The sequence below is a fragment of the Podarcis filfolensis genome (genome assembly GCF_964270895.1).
Source record: "Podarcis filfolensis genome assembly, chromosome: 16".
NCBI lineage: Eukaryota > Metazoa > Chordata > Lepidosauria > Squamata > Lacertidae > Podarcis > Podarcis filfolensis.
The window spans coordinates 12,302,476-12,319,864 of NC_139620.1; the positions used below are offsets into that span (position 1 = coordinate 12,302,476).

At 48.9% G+C, this 17,389-nt stretch overlaps 1 protein-coding gene across 4 annotated transcripts in view; it reads left to right on the forward strand.

Annotated features, from left to right (window-relative positions):
• The window catches only part of MACROD1 (mono-ADP ribosylhydrolase 1), a 309,756-nt gene that overhangs the window by 291,159 nt on the left and 1,208 nt on the right, over positions 1–17,389 (forward strand). For 2 of the 4 annotated variants that reach the window (XM_083591912.1, XM_083591914.1), the window contains 5 exons: positions 14,041–14,162; positions 15,509–15,539; positions 15,653–15,726; positions 16,798–16,879; positions 17,038–17,069. In XM_083591912.1, the coding sequence (XP_083448038.1) occupies positions 14,041–14,162; positions 15,509–15,539; positions 15,653–15,726; positions 16,798–16,879; positions 17,038–17,042 (314 nt within the window). In that variant the 3' untranslated portion in view covers positions 17,043–17,069. The remainder of the gene's footprint in view (positions 1–14,040; positions 14,163–15,508; positions 15,540–15,652; positions 15,727–16,797; positions 16,880–17,037; positions 17,070–17,389) is intronic. The other 2 variants (XM_083591911.1, XM_083591913.1) reach the window with 1 other exon arrangement.

Genomic DNA, 17,389 nt, shown 5'->3' on the forward strand with positions numbered 1-17,389 from the left:
CCTTTCCCCTCACAAGGTGTGACCAAAGTGACCTCTGAAGGGGTAGACCAGCCACAGGTTAGTGGAGCCACTACCCCTGGCATGGACTGAAGCAATGGGGACACCCAGCCTGCCACTTCCACCCCCTATGGGGCCTAGCTCACAGGCATAGCCAAACTGTGTGTTCAGGGGCTGCCGTTTATCATGCCAATATTATAGACTCAGACAGCAAATGCAAAGCGCTATTGATTGGGCTGTCACAGGAGACGGACGGCACGGGGCAGGCGTCAATAAGAGCTGCAGGATGCCAGGGCCCGGTCCCTCGGTAAATCACATCCACAGGAGTCGATTCCTCCCCCCGCCTGGCGCTAATAGAGAAACCACCTCTTTAACGGCAAATGCCAGCTGCCTCTAAATCATCCAGCAGAGGGCAGGGATGGAGGCGCGTCCACTATCGACAGCCCGCGAGAAAATCGGACACGGAGCAGTGATAATGGCCAGCCTGGCAGCCATAAATCACCCGGACAGAGAGCAGTCGGGCGGCTCAGTTTTGCCATGTAGTAGCAACATAAACACAAACTTTGGGTGAGGTTGTTGTTGTTGCTTTAAACTATCCCGGTGGCCTTCAGAATTGCCCCCAAGAAGGGCTAACTGTCCCTTCTTGTAGTTAACATATTTACAAGACGATAATGAAGATTTGTCACAATGCATTTAAGTCGCTCTTTTGTACTCAATTGGATCCAGTGGTTTTTATCTACTTGACACATATGCATGTTTTGGAAGGGCATTAGAATTACTGAGCAACACTGGGCACTTTCCACTAGTCCTACTTACTTTTAAAACTTTTTTTTTAAAAAGCATTTTGATGCATTTATTCTGCCATGAACAACATTACAATTTTCTGACAAATGTGAAACCCTCTTGGATACTTAAGTTCCCATCTGCATGTTAGTCTAGACCTGTAGTCTTCAACTTTTTCACATCTAGAATCAAGCATGCATTTGGGGACACATTTCTTAATTAATTAATTTTTTTACCATATATTTATCTGGTGGTAGTGTTGCTATTGCAACTTACCTTAGATTAATCTGTGACCCAATTGTAGGTTATGTGACCCACCCTCTGAAGTCCAGAGGTCTAGAGGAAGTGGCTAGGGAGGAGCTTTTTCTCCTCACAAAATACTGAAAGTTGGAGGCCCCCCCAACACAGCTGAAGGTTGGAAGATTTGGGACAGACAATTAAGTCCTTCACACAGTGCATAGTTAAACTACAGTGGACACTCGGGTTGCAAACATGATCCATGTGGGATGCACGTTTGCAACCCGCATTTGCGCATGTGCGGGTTGCGATTCGGCGCTTCTGCACATGCACAAAGTGCGATTTAGCACTTCTACACATGCACGAACGCCAAAACCCAGAAGTAACCCATTCTGGTACTTCAGGGTTTCGGCAGTCCGTAATCCAAAAAAAAACGCAACCTGAAGTGGCTGTAACCCAAGGTATGACTGTGGCCTTTATTCCTGCAAGCTGTGCAAGGCTTTAAAGGAAAGGCAAATTCATGGAGGATAAAGCTACCAATGTGTGAGGAGTCTCTACAGTCATACTTCATGTTGTGTTCCACTCTTGTTATGGACTTTCAGCTTACAAAGGCGGCAAACCTGGAAGTGTTTACTTCCGGGTTCGCCGCCCGCGCATGCGCAGAAGCGATCTGCGCGCTTCACGTACGTGCAGAAGCGCTCAATCGTGCCACGCACATGCGCAGAAGAGGCGCTCTAGTTGCAAACTTTTCGGGGTGCAAACGGCACCCTGAAACGGATTAAGTCCGCAACTAGAGGTACCACTGTACTTACATTCAGGCATTTCCTGAGTTAAAGCAACACATGGGAGGGGGAGGAGTTGAATATACACCCGTATACATCCCACTTTTCACAGGTCTGCCGTGGGGACCTATCTCTGCTCCCAGAGGCTCTCTGCAAGTTTTAGAATCCTGCTTTTTTTAATTCCGGGTAGAGCAGGCTCCCTGCTGCAGGCAGTCACTCTCCAACTCCTCACAGCGACAGGTGGGATGGAGCTTGTCCCCACTTTCCCCCCTTGCATGTTGCTCTAACCCAGAAGATGAACACTTGAATACTGCTGAGGGAGATGCACTCTGCGTGTGCTCAGAGGCAGTTTCATCTAATTTGTAGCGTTGCCACTTTTAACTTTTTTTTTTTGTTATACGGATTGTTGGTTAAATACCCCAGAATCGCTGGCTGATTGGAGCTCGTGGTTGCTAGAGAGATGGGAATCTCTGTGCTTTTAAATGAGGTGCCCATCGGAGCCTGGGGAAGGTCGGACACTTCCCCACACACATGTCAACTAAGGAGGGCTTGTGTGCGCGCATGTGCATGGGTGTGTGTTCTGTGTCAGGGATGGGGAACTTGTGACCCTCCAGGTATAGCAGTATTCCCAGCTCCCATGAGCCTCAGGCAGCATGGCCAGGAGTGAGGAAGGGTGGGAGTTGCAGTGCTGCAACATCTGGAAGGCCAGAGGTTCACCATCCCTGTTGTAGGCGTACTTTCGTAAACAAAACAAACATTAGAAATACACCATATAGGTCTCCTGTACCATCTCAACCAAAGAAAACCGAAAGCTGATAGGAAAGTGCTGCCCCTGGAATTTCTCACTGCTCTTGCAGTGGGAGACTAGACCTTGGTCTGACCCCAGCCACCTCTGCCTGCCTGCCTGCCCTTTTTCTTACAGCCAGTACAGCACATGGCCCTGACTGCCAGCTTCCTCCTTCTGCATCTCAGTTTTGCCCCTTGTAGAACTCAGCAGGGGGGAGGAGGAGGAGGATGGGGACAAAATTCGAGTTGGTTGGCTCTGGCTTCCAGCATCTCTGGCTTCACCTACTGCCTGGGCTTCTTGCTGTCCTCCCAACCATTCCCAGCATGCACCAGGTGCTGCCACCACACTCAAAGAAGTGAGGAAAACACCGTTGTATCATTTCCCTAATGCCAGGATGGATGGGGACTTTCTCTCCCCGCTTTCTCTCTGCTTATTCTGTGGGGTGAGGAATTCGCACTCTGCACTCACTCAGAGGAGCTGTCATTTATTCTTACTTGGCATGTTTCTTGGCTAAACCCTGGGACTGAAAACACAATGGGGATGAAGTAAGCCCCGATTTTGCTCCCTACATCTTGTATATTTTTTGGATACCGAGGCAGGGGCCTTCTCCGTCTGAAGCATTAAGAGGGTTAATTTTAACTCGCTGCTAGATCTGTTTCGTAGCTGCATTTCTGCCTTCCTGGGGGCCCTTGTATTTCCACCTACCTGCCTAGTAATTGAATTTCACGCCAGGCTGGGTGCCCGCCTCTGACTAACATTTTGGCTGCGAATTTCTTTTCTCCCTTTCTCCCTCTCTCCCTGCAAGACAGCAATTTCTTTTTCTCTTTTGTTTTTGCTTCCATCTTGTGCTCTTCTGTGGAAGGCAGCGCCGCGTTGTTGGCAACAGCAATCTGTGTGATTAAATCGATTCGCTCGCAAAAGGCAGATCAACATGAGAGATTTTTTAATTGGGATTTCCTTCCTTCCTTCCTTAAATCATAGTCCTCCAAGGGCACTAAGCATAGTCGAGGGCGTCATTCTGAACATTTCTCTCTCTCCATTTGGGGGCTGCCTCGAAGTCACGTTCTCTCGAGGGGAGAATAAATACCGTGCTGAAAAGAACGGAGAGGTCGTCGAGTCCAACTTTATCTGTACAAAATACGTCCACGCTAACAGCCATGACTACTCACTGTGGCGGTTGTGACAAGAGCAGTGGAAGTGGAATTAAAACTGAGATTCCACATGAGTGCTTAATATTTGGGGGGCCTCCAAGCTTTTGGGGTCAGTGGGCACATTTTCAGTGGTGCCTGTCTCAGAACGGCTGTTTTGGGGTGCATGGCATAATGCGAAATGCCTGCTATGGAGGCGGGAGCCAGAGAATTGGTGTGACACAAAATGGCTGCCGTGTGTGAAAAAACAGAAACAGAGCCAAGGCCATAAAATAGTACTGGCGTGACCCCACCCCGTCAGCCTCCCATCGATGTGAAGAAAAACATATAACCCACTGCCCAAAGGCAGAAGCTCTTTGCACCTCTCCTCTGTTCAGAATGGGTGGGTGTCAAATCCTGGCATCGCATGAAATATGGGCAGGTATGTGTGTGTTCAGTGTAGGAGAGGCTGCCCCAGGGCAGGCAGGAAGTGAGCAGGAAGAGCGAGTGGCCCTTTGTGGATTGTAGATTTTTGAGAGGCTGCTTACTGCTATCTTTGGTAGACATCGTAAGAGGTGCTGGCAGGCACACCGGCGCCCATGGGTTCTGCGTTGGGGACTCGTGTCATGGCTGAGATGGTTATATAACATTTGCTTATGAGTTCCTTCAGCAAAGGAGATTTCCAGTGTTAATTAAATGTTCCCTGACCCGCCCCCCCAGGAGCCCCCACTTTCCCACTTAATCCCAGAGCTTGATCCCGCTCTCACTTTCCTCCCATATTATAATCACTCGCTCCTTGCCTGTCTTCCTTTTTGGAGTCCGCATCGTTGCGATCTGGACCTGCTCCCATAACTGGAAGAAACGGGGTGGGGAAGCTTTTTACAAGCAACTTCGCATAGGAAAATAGTGCCTGGGCAGCTAGCCTTGCAGATCCTTGAAATAGTGTGGAAGCACCTAGACAATCAGGGCACAGTTATTTGCTGCAATTTGCAGATAGTGGTTAACTCCAGACTGACGCCCAGAACCAGTCCCTAGAAAGGCCTTCAAAAATTTCCACCCCAAAACAGACTTATTAGAGAAACTAACCAATAAACTGAAACTGACATAGGGACAAATAGAAGAAGACACCTTCAACCCGGTATGGTTCCCCTTTATCACATGCGCAGCCCAACAAGACAACAAGAATCCACCGACAGCATACGAATCAATCTGGCTAACCTGATCCAAAAACACACTCACACACGAAAACAAATCTCACTACAGCGAACCAAAGACAACCAACCACACCCTAGGCCACCCCCAACCTCTCTCACCACCAAGGAATTCAACAAGCAAATAGTAAGAGAACCCACACAAAAGCTGACACAAAACCCACACATACACTAAGTAGAAGAATAGAATCATTGCCACCCGACCCCACCCTACTCACCATTCCCCTTCCCCCTCTTTTCTTCCTAACCTAATACTGTATATAACACTGATGTCTCACAACAAATGAAACTGATCAGTAGAAAACGCAATTTGAAAAAAGAGATGATGCACGTATTTTTGTAAACTAAGAAATCTTTAATAAAAATATATTTTTTTAAAAAAAATCCAGCCCACCTTTTTAGTCTGATGGGTGTCCTGGACCAGCCAACAGTCACCCAGCGTGCTTTTAACTCATCACACTGCTGCTGCTCCTGCGTATCCGTCCAGGGAGAGAGGCCACTAGCCAATATGCCACGTTGGCAACGTGGGGCCTGAGTGGAAGCAGCAGGCCGCTTGTCTTGCCTTGGCTTAAAGCAGAGTCAGGGAACCATGAGAAAGGTCATTTGGTTTCTGTGCTGCGTTGGAAGAAGAGGACTTTCCGTCAGCAGAGAAAAGCTGTCTCTGCTCTCCCCCTTTGCCTCTCTCTTCTTCCCTTTCCATCCCCTAGCCTTGCTCTTTCTTTCCCCTACCCATTAACCTTTTTCTCCTTGCTCTCAGCCTCACCATTCATTCCCCTTCATCCCTTAACTTTTCTGTCTTGCCCCCATCCCTACCCCCTAACTTTGCTTTTTCTTAAGCCCCCTGCGGTCACTTCCAGGCATCCTGCTACTTGAGCACTCATCCTGATGGGTTGGGTTGGGTTGCGTCAAGGCAGAAGAAGAAGAAGAAGAGTTTGGATTTGATATCCCGCCTTTCACTCCCTTTAAGGAGTCTCAAAGCGGCTAACATCCTTTCCCTTCCTCCCCCACAACAAACACTCTGTGAGGTGAGTGGGGCCGAGAGACTTCAAAGAAGTGTGACTGGCCCAAGGTCACCCAGCAGCTGCATGTGGAGGAGCGGAGACGCGAACCCGGTTCCCCAGATTACAAGACTACCGCTCTTAACCACTACACCACACTGGCACACTTCCCCATCACTTTCCAGTCTTTGCTTCTCAAGATCTCTAAATCAACTTTCATTGTGCAACCTGAATTTGTCTGTGTGTGATGGTCGGTGGTTCCCAATTAGCTGTGGGCCTTCTTTCAAAAGCTGATCCATGGACCCCCTACTTTTGAAAACGTTGATAACTTTGTGGTAGTTTTTGTTATGTGACCCTTCCAATGTGTCCCAGCGCAAAACTGGGTTGTGCATCTTCTGGGCTGTGCTCCTGTCTTAGTCACCTGATCTGTGTGAGAGCACAACCCCCCAGTATGGGATGTCTCAGACAGCTAACAGGTATGTGCCACAGACCCTCTGGGTGGGTTGTGCAGACCCCCTGGGGTCTGCCAACCACCAATTGGGGGCCGCTGGGCTAGGTGAACCTTGTGCCATTAACTGAGATTTCTTTGATGAGGTGATAGCCCTACTTTCTAACCACACTAGCTAATGGAACCTTCAGCTCCAGGAACACTGCCCTTGTGAATCTCAGATGATGCAGTTGTTGTTGTTGTTGTACATCATTATAAATTTATTTATGCTCCTTCTTTTTCCCCTGATGGGACTTCAGGTGGCTTACAGATTTTTAAAAAAGAACTGCTATTTTATTTTATTTTTAGAAAAAGCTATCATTAAAAATCAATTAACCAATTGCTAGAATTAAAACTATATACGTATATAAAATATGTTAAAGCACATAAGCAATAAAAACAGCACAGCACCAGTTTCCAAAAGCCCAACAGTCTTTTGGAAGACATCTCCCCCTGCCTGTCTTTTGGGCTTTCTGGAAGCTCCTGGCTGAGGCTGGTGTCGAAAACAGGATGCTGGACTAAACTGCCTTTGGTTCCCTCTCCTGTTTTCCTGCCTGAGGTAACCCCACTCTACCCAATGATAGGGCCGGACCTACAGGGGGAAATGACCATTCATGCTTGGCATGTGGGGTGAGGAGGGCCGCAAACACCCAGTGGCCCCAGGGTGGGGGTTGAGCTGATGTCCCTCAAAGCAGGTTACCAGAGAAGCTGATTTATCGCCGGCATCTCCATGGAGTCTGCACGGGCAATTTGTCTTTATTATCAGGGGCAATGCTGGTGTGTCAGTGGGAGATTTGCATTTTGATTGCATTTCCCCAGAGAGGATGCAGAACCTCCTCTTGCTTCTGTGCTCAGGCAAAGAGGAGCCCGAGGAAAGGACAACATCCCAGGACTGTGCTTTTCCTTCCTTTTTTCTTTTGCCTGGGACCAGCTGTTGTTCCATTAGTGGGTACTGGGTCATTATTGTCATTTTTTTAAAAAAAGTAACTGTGTTTCTCGTTTGAATTTTTGTGTTTTTATGTTTTTTATTGTTGTTTTCCATTGGTTTTGACATAAATTGCTTTGAGTTACCTTTGTAAGAAAAGCAGCTGAGAAATACAACAAACAAATCAGAGCCAACGCTGTGCCCTCGAGACGTTGGACTACGTCTCCCATCTTCCCATGCTGATTGAGCCTGATGGGAGTTGGAGCCCAACAGCATCTTGACAGCAACCACCCTGTGACTGAAGTTCCTTCCTCAGTCCTGCCGCTGTGAATCCTTTGCCCCTCTAAAGCTTGAATCCATTGCTTTCTTCAGCAGTGATGGATATGCTCTCTTGGGTATCCATTTCCCCTTCCAAACACGTGTCCCGGTGGGGGGGTGGTAGATCAGGGAAGCCACAAAAGGCCAACCTCAAGTCCTGAAACATGGAGATTAACTCCCGTGTTTACTGGGGTAAATCAGAGCACATTGCTTCTAAATCCAGGAGCCGTGCTGTGAGCACAGCAGCACGCCTGCGAGCCACCTCTGGGCACTGCAAGGAAGTCAGGCCACCCTCCTTGGGTCAGTAAATCACTCACAGAGCTAAGGCTGCATGTGGCCACTCAAGAAGCTGAAGCAGCAGTTGGCCAGCAGCATTTGAGGGCTGAAGGATGGGGTGCCTAGGCAGGACTCCTGGGTCCTTTGGCGAGGGCTGGTAGCTCGACAACATCACACACACACACACATCCACAAAGTCTGGTTTACTTATGCTGCAATAAACATCACCTGCTAGATTTCACAACCACTGCTTTGGCTTGAAATTTCTTATCTGGATAGCACTCTTCAAATCACTGCACGGTAGCCCCGCAGAAGAGGGCAAAGGCCCATTCTCCACTGCTGCCTCAGAGGACAGGACTAGTTTTCAAGGGCTTAAGTGACAGAAGGGCAGGTGGGTGTTCAAGGTTAGGAGAAAATTCTGGATGACAAGAGTAGTTAAACAGTGGTAGCAATGGCCCAGAACAGCGGGTGAAGGCCCTTAAGCAGAGACCGGACAGTCACCTGTGGGGGTGCTGTGGATCTGGATTTTCTGCAGCAAGGGAGGGGGGGGGGAGACCAGATCACCTCACAAGATCAATTCTGTGGCTTCACTACCAAAATTTAGCAGGCGGAAATGTGCAGGTGACAGGAGCAAGCCAACAATAAATCATACCCTGAAAGTTGGCGTTAACTCTTTATTAGCAAGAACACGATCTGCGCAAACTTGGTGGAGTGTCAGGCGTAATGAGCACAGCAGCTCATCCCCGGTGGGTCTTGTCCCATAGATCAGTTGCCAAGACTGAAAGCCCCTGCCTCACCACAGCCGTCCAAGTCCCCTCCTCTGCAAGACTTTTTCCGAACAATTGGAGACCGTGCCTGTGTGAAGCCAACCTCTCCTCTGCCCTTTTCATGCCTCTTCTGGTTTTGGGAAACCAGCGGACAGGGACACTTGTTGCAGCAGAAGGGGGAGACACCTGTGACTCTTTAGCCAGACTCATCTCTGTCTCTTCACCTCCCTCCTCCCCTGCTTCAGCTTCTTCCTCTGATTCTAGACTTCTCTCTGACACAGACTCCCCCTGCTCACTAAGCCCTCTCACGCCTCCTCTTCCCTGTCTTCTCCCTCTGACCACTCATCATCATACCACCTCCAATCCATGGGCTCTGAGCCTTCTTCCCTTGGAGGTTCCCATCTGGTTCCTCCTTCCATTCCTCTGTGTCCAACCAGTGCATGACAGCAGGCAAGATTCTACCAGGTTGCTCAGCTAGGGCAAAGCTTGTTAAGATGCACAGACCTGTTTCCCCCAACTGGGGCGTATGTGGGCAATTAAGACTGGGAAACTGGTGCAAGGGATCCAAGTTGCCCCTGCCCCACTCATGGCTGCTCAGAAAGGGAAAACAGTGAAAGCACTGGGAGCTCTGGTCATGTCATGTCCTGCACCAGTTTCACCCTAAGAAGTCAACTTGCTTCTGCCTCCTGGTGGCTGATTGACAAGTGTGCTGGTACTCCATCTGTTTTTTGTGGGTTTTTTGTGGCAAATTCTGTTTTAATTTTATCAGAATTAAATGCTTACTAATTGATAGCACGTGTAATCATTTTGATTTGTTAAAATGCAGTGTTTTTTACACACACACACAAACACACACACACACACACACCTCTGTGCCGGCTGACGCCACTGAGACTTTACTACCGCAGCAGGGCAGGTGGTGGCGGTTGTGAGGTCAACCGTCCTTTAAGGAGAAAGCTTTTTAATCTGCAAAATTGAATTGCTTATTTGTTTTAATCATTTGAGCTGATTTTAATGGAGCTGGGTGTCGGTGCCTGTATGTGTGTTCCCGTGCATTGTGCATTATCATTGCCCTTTAAATTTGACAACACTTCTGAGAATTTGTACGGAAAGCAAATTGTAAATATATCCCTCATAAAAGAGGCTAAGTGGACCCTGAATAGTTTTTTGTAGTTATCCAGTGGTGGGGTGCCCCCCCCCATATGCTACTTTACGTAGGACAGCCCTCCACTTGAAGAAGTCCTGTCTGTTTGAAGGGCTATAAATAGTAGTAGTAGTAGTAGTAATTCACAAGTGGCCGCTTATTTGTGGTGGAGTCCCTGGGCAAAATACATTTTTGTGGAGGCCTTGCCTCCTCCAACCTGATCACCTCCAGCTGTTTTTGCACTCCCATTAGCCTCAGCCAGCATGACCAATGGTCAGGGGCGTTGGCAGCTGGAGTCCAGCGACATCTGCAGGGCAACAGGTTGGGGAAGGGTGGCTTGCGCATTCCCCCTCCTACCTCTGAGTCCACTTCTCATGCGTGGATGGGAGAAGAGAACAGGCAAGGGGATGTGAACAGGTGGCGGACGGGCGGGCAGAGGCCTGTCAGGGGCGGCAGCTGTGCTTTCTCTTATTGCTGGCTTGGAGAAGATAGCAACAAGCAGGCAGTGAGGAGCAGCAGGGCCCAGGAGTTCTCTGCTGGTTGGCAGTGGGCTTGACAGATGCCTGGCTGTGCTGATCCCTGCAAAACAAAGCAAAATCGGAGGGAGCGTGATGAAGGCAGTGTTTTAGCAGGGGCTGGAAGATTACCTTCCAGTGCTTGCACACTCCTCTCTACAAAATGCCTCCTTCTCCATGAGCTCAAACACTGGACACTCATAGCAGGGCAAGGGCAGGCTCAGATGAAGTCCTACCTCACATAAATCACACACACACACACAAATACAAACACAAAAAGCAGTCTTCCGACCTTAGTGGGCAATGATTGCTGGCTCAACAGCACCCCCTGCTGACCATAGCTACTCTTCATGATTTGTACGCTTGGATCCTGAATTTTACGTAGCAGGCAGAACAACTTGATTCAGCTGAAAGCGAAGAGGGAGGAGGCCTCTGATTTCCTCGGCAGGCCTGAGCCCCCAGACCTCCTCGCTCCACTCATCTTCCTGCTCCCTTCACTACCATCTACAAATTCACCACTGCCTCCTCCTGCAGGAGACGCTGACGCCAATAAATCTGGGCCTGGTATTTTAATATTTGCACACTTCCTCCTGTATTTAACTAAACCCAGCTGTTGGCTGAGCTTTGACTCACCCCACTTGATTCAGAAACTAATTCATTGGGTCCAGCTCACCTTCAGCCTCTTTCCCCCGGTAAATAAGTCACTGTCCCTCGTTCATCTCCGCATTTGCCTTGGCGACTGGTGCCTTGTTAAAACATTGGTATGTATTTTTGCAAACATCATCACTCTTTGGGGTTCCACTCTCTCCCAGGGATCACTAGCAGATTTTAGAGTGGGGAATGGGTGCGTGCACAGGGACACCAGGGGCCCAATTGTATACTTACCATAAGACTGGCTGAATGTCCTCAGCTGGATAGCTCAGTTGGTTAGAGCATGGTGCTGATAATGCCAAGGTTGCAGGTTCAATCCCCATCTGGGACAGCTGCATATTTCTGCATCACAGGGGGTTGGACTTGATGATCCTCAGGATCCCTTCCAGCTCTATGATTCTGTTCTATTCCAGATGCGTAGTAGGTGCCACTGCAGTGGCAGAGGCAGGAGTATGCGGCAGGGGTATCCTTACACCACTGGGAGCTTGGCAGAAGCTTTGTGCCAAATGCAAGGCGCCAGCTCGGGACTCAACACCCACACCCCTCCCAATACCAACCCAAGCCCTGTGTCCCAAGACCTTCAGAGACTTCTCTCCTCTGCATTCCTGCTGGCAGCAGACATGCTCTGTGTGTAGAGTGAGGAAAGAGGCTGCTGTGTGGTGGCCCCTGCTTCTGGGATGGCCTCACCTGGGAGCACCTCTGACACAGACACTTCTATCGTTCTGGTGACTCGTAAAGACCTGCTGGCTTGCCCGGGTAGTGAAGCATCCCTGCTTGAGAGTGAGTAACCCACTCTGTAGTTTTTCAGGTTGCTTTTGTAGTTTTAATGTATCTTTATTTGTAAATACAAGTGTAATGCATTTTAGCTGCTTTATTATTATGCCCCCTTACAAGGTTTTTTGGGGTGGGGTGGGGTGGGGTGGGGGGTTAGTAGTTCATGCATTTGTATATTCTACTCTGCCCTGGGACAGATTATAATGCAGGGGTGGGCTATAAATATGCCTAATAAATAGACAATGAATTTAAAAAATGCAGATAGATAAAAGCCTTTGGCAACCCTTGAGATGTGGGGCTGGGGTAGGGGATGTTTCTGAAGTTGTCCAAGCCATGAGGATATTTATTTAAAATACGTTTATACCCTCTTATGGGACCAAACCTTCACCAGGCAGTTCCCGTCGTGCAGATAGAGGATTATAATACCGAGTAAAAGCAAGAGCAGCACAAATGAGAAACGTATCTATATATAGCTATGTAGATATCTGCAGAATAAAAGGCAGCAATAAGATTCAGCAACAGTAAAATAGCAGCAAGACAATGAGACCAATAAATAGTAACATCCAGCTTCAGTCCAAGAAAATTAAAACAAATAAAATAATTCAGCACCACTTCAGTTAATAGTAGCAAAACGATATAAAGAAAAGGCTGTTTGAAACAGGCAGGTCTTTAATGCTTATTTGAAGGTTGCAGCGATGAGTTTGTCTGAGCCTCTTTTGGGAGACAGATCCATGAAAGTGGGGTCACTGCAGACGGGTCCCCCGTTTGTCATATTTGAAATGAGGTCTTGGTTATTCTCACGGGCTGCTGTTCATTTATTTCGTAAAGGCCAAAAAAAAAAAAAGTCAGGAGTGTAAGTGATATAAAAATGCTAACATGAATCATGCAGAGTATATGTTCTTGTAGAAGTGTCTAACCTCACTATAATAAAAGAGAACATTAAAGAATATGTTGCTACTCAGTGAGGGCATTACTAACTGCGTGTTTTACTTTTTATATAAAAAAAATGAGAACGTTCCATATACTGCTGCTTTAAGCCTGAGTAATAACTTCAGAACTACCCAGGGAGCCTAAATGTAGCCAAAGGGATGTATGTATGTATAAAGCAAATAAAGGAAAATAAGTAATTGTCACTTAATAATTTATCTAAGTGCCTAAGGGATACTTGAGAAATAATCTTTATTCTTCAGAAGGAATAGGCTTGCAGTAAGCTTGTTTTAGAGAAGTAATGTGGTTCTCTCCAGAAGTTGCTGGACTCTCAACGCTCATCAGTCCTGAACAGCACGACTACTGGGTGGAATGATGGGCATTGTAGTCTAGAAATATCTGCAGTGCCCAGGGGCATAGCATGGGAGGGGCTGCCAGGGCAATTGCCCCAGGCACATTTTTCATGTGTGTATGTGCGCGCTACTCACGGTGCCTTCTCCAAACCAGCCCTGCATTGCTTTGCGAGGCTGGGATTTGATCAGCGGCTCGGGGAGGGTGGCATGAGAAAGATGCAATAGTCATGCGCCCTTTGATCCCAGCCTCCTGAGGGATCATTGCAGCCGTGCAAAGTGGGTTGGGGCTGGTATCGCTCCGGTGGCATTGGCGGTTAGGCCTGGGCTGGCACGTGTCCGGCTCTGTTCGTCCTCCATGTCCTGCACTCTGCTCCCCTGGCATGCGTGGGTGCACACCCCGGGCACCACGAGAACACACTCCGCCACTGGGAGTGCCAGAGACTCACCACCCATAAGAATTTGCAAAAACCTCTGCTGGATCAGACCAGTGGCCCATCAGCATCCTGCTCTCAGAAGAGCCATCCAAATGCCTCTGGGAAGTGCACAATAAGGACTTGAGCACAACAGTACTCTTCCCACTTGTGATTCCCAACAACTAGTACTCAGAAGCATTACAGCCTCCAACTGTGGAGGCAGAGCAGAGCCAGCTTGGCTAGTGGCCATTGAGAGCCGCCTCCTCCAATTAGAATTTGTCTAATCTTCTTTTAAAACCATCCAAGTTGATGGCGATCACTGCCTGCCTCTTGTGGAAGCGAGTTCCATCGTTCAGCCGTGCACTATGTGAAGAAATGCTTTGTTTTGTCCCTCGGTGGTTTAGAGAATTGGAAGGAGCAATAGCAATGCGCTCTTGATTAAGTCCAGCAGCTCAGTTCTTGTACGCATCTCTCAGTCAAATTGCAGAGGAAGGAACTGAGCAAGAGGGGCTCTGCTAGGCTCTGCTTCTGGCCGATGACCCTCATCTGTCTCTCTCTCTTTTCTCAGTCGTCATTCACACGGTAGGACCCATCGCCCAGGGGCAACCCAGTGCTGCGCAAGCAACCGAACTCAGCGACTGCTACAAGAACAGCCTGAAATTAACCGTAGAGAACAAGCTGCGGACTGTGGTGAGCAGACAGGGAAGAGGCTTAAGGTGTTTGATAGAGCAGGTGGCAAGGCTTGATGCAAATCTGCATGGCTCAGCCCTGGGACTTGCTCTGTAAGTGATGAAAGAATTTACACAGGTAGTTCTTGATATTCTTTCTTTCTTTCTTTTTTTAAAAATGGGGGTATTTCTCTACCAAAGCCAGCCAGCATTTTTCCCAAGCACAGCTACTCTCCTAGAGCTGCTGACAGTGTAATTTTCCCTTCCATTCACCAAGGGTACTTTGAAATTAAATCTGATCGGAATGGAAGGCACAGGGAAAAATCCAGACATCAGATACAAGGACTGTGTACACACATCTGAAGCACACCCACCCCGCAAAGAATCATGGGAGCTGTAGTTTACCCCTCACAGATACAATTCCCAGCACCCTTAATAAACTACAGTTCCCAGGAATTTTGCAGGGTGCTTTAAATGTATGGTGTGTACGCAGCCAAGGTCTCTGGTGCCTGCTTATGTCTTCAGAAGGTGCAGACCTGCAGCCCAGTTCATTGTGTCTGCTCCCCTCGGCTGGACTACTGTTCCTTTCCCTCCTTACAAAAAGCCATCACCCCCAAGTCTTCTGCCTCTGCCAGTGGTCAGCTCAATGTCCCAGGAGAGCTCACAACAGTAGAGATATTTCTAGCTACCATCCCCCTTTCATCTGCTCTTTTGATACTGCACTGGAGCGCGCAAGTTGAATGCTTCGCTATTATGGCTGATAGATAAGACAGATAATTAAATTTATTAGGTTTAACCACAGGTCTAAATGATGATGACAGATATATATTTGTAATACAATTAGAAAGCAGGGGCTCACAATCGAAATATAAAATCATTGAATTCAAGCGCTGTTAAATTGAGTTAGCCTTTTATAAACCCAAGCCTTCAGAAGAGAGCAAAAGCCTCCAGCTCTGTGGTTTATCTGCAGCACATGGGGCAGCACTGTAGGACGGCCATGCTGGCTGGGGCGGCTGGGAGTTGTAGGCCAAACCCTCTGGAGGGCACCAGGTTGACAAAGGCTATTTTAGAATATATAAGCTCTTGTTCTTCGCTGCTGGGAATGGCAGGCCCTTGCAGGTTCACCGTCCATGCACTGGGCCTATTCTATGGCTTTCTGGGAGGCAAGGAGGAGGTCTTTGACTGCCACCCACTGCTGTCGTGAGGTGCATCAGGTTGTTAAGCCCCTCTTCAACCTTCAGCTCCACACCTGGAACCAGGGAGTGGGATGGAGCTCCTGCACCCTTACTGCTGCAGATTAAGCACCCAGAGAGAAGAGTGCTCATGCGCCTGCAGAATCTCTCTCACGCACAGCCTTTCTCCCCACAGGCCTTCCCCTGCATTTCCACAGGCGTATTTGGTAAGTATCGCATGGGAAAGTGGGAGCAGAGGGAACCATCCTTCCCTAGGCCAAGAGATAGAACGGAGGTTGTTCCGCAGCATTACAGCTCTTCCTTCTCCCTTTCTCAATAGGCTATCCAAACGATGCTGCTGCTGAGGTGGTGCTCAACACGCTGCGCAAGTGGCTAGAAGAGAATAAGGAGAAGGTGAGGGAAGAGGAGGAGGATGTGTCTGGCTGGGGAAGGGGTGGAGGAGCAGGTTTGGGCACTGGCAAGTGCCTCCTCATTTGAGACCCAGAATTCTTTCTTCCATGTTTTGACTTTGGGAGCAGAGCTCAGTCTAACCATCCCTCCTGATCCAGTTTCAGAGCCCCCTTGCTCTTTAAGGCACGGGTGGGTTCAGCTCAAAGGCCACATGCTTTCCAATGCGGGTGGGTGGGTTGCATGCCAAGGATGGCAGGGCTATTCTACATTCCAGCCACATTAAAAAGGTTTCCCTCAGTCAGTAGACTCTTAATCTCAGGGTAGTGGGCTCAATCCCCATGTTGGGCAAACGATTCCTGCATTGCAGGGGGGTTGGACTAGATGACCCTTGTGGTCCCTCCAACTCTACAATTCTATGATTCTACACATGTACCCCCACCTTCCTCATCCAGCCAGGCAAGTGAGAGGCAATATTACACTTCACAGGCCCAATTCCAGCAAACAAGAGCGCTTGAGGGCAGAAAGGCGGGCCAGTGAAGGGTGAAGCCTGAGGGCGATTCTCGAGGGCCAGACAAAAGCAGCCTTCACAGCCCCATTCAGCACCCCAGCCGGAGTAAAATAGGCAGGCATGTGCAAATGCTTTCTAATTTTAAATACTTAATTTTTGGAGATGGATGAATAGGTAGATGTGTGCACCATCAGCCCTGAAGAACTAAAAAAAACAAACCCAAGGTATTTATCTAAAACACCAATATAAATGGCAGAGGAGGAACAGAGCAAAGAGCAAGATGGAAGGAAAGCTAAAAAATACCCAGCAGTGGAAGACAAAGCAGGAAGAGACGTATGGTTACACATGGTGGATCACACCAGCTGCAGGCAGCTCAGAGCAGCAACAGACTCCAACTCCCATCAGCCCCGGCCGGGGTGACCAATGGTCAGTGACGATGGGAGCTGGAGTCCAGCAACACCGGGGGGGGGGGCGGGCAGGCTTCCCACCTGTCCTGGAGGAGCAAATGGCACAGAATGCAAAGGTGCAGCTCTCACTCCCCCCTCCAATTCCTCTTCCTCCGGCAGGTTGACAGGCTCATCATCTGTGTCTTCCTCGAGAAGGACGACGAGATCTACAAGGAGATGCTGCCCCGCTTCTTCCCCGTGGGTGAGTTGGCGGCAGCAGCAGGAGGCCTTTTCAGGAAAGGAGGATGCTTCCGATAAGCTGCTGGTGGGCCTTCCACAAAAGCTCCAGCTCTTCAAGGGAGGGCGAGAGGGAAAAGCCCTTCGTGGGAGATTCTCACCTCTCCCTCCATTTGTTTCCAGCTTGACCACACTCCTCACGCTCTCCAACGGGGGTAAGAGCTTTCCAGCACCGATTGCAGTGCGGAAACAGGCACAGGGGAGTCTGCATGCGCCGCTTCCCCGGCAGCCAACACGGACTAACCTCTTCCTCGTTTGCTGGATTCCCATTTCACTTAGGGAATCCTGAGATGCGAGAGACCTGTGGCTGGTTCTCCTGGTGTTTCAGTTTACAAGCAGCTATAAAAGGTTCCCCAGCAGAGCAGTGGCTTGGAGGAGGGGCAGGGCCTTTCTCTAAATCTCTCCGTCTCCACCTCTTTCTCTCTCACACAAGTTACTATTAGCCTGACTTGGGGGAGGTGGGGGCATCAAAGGT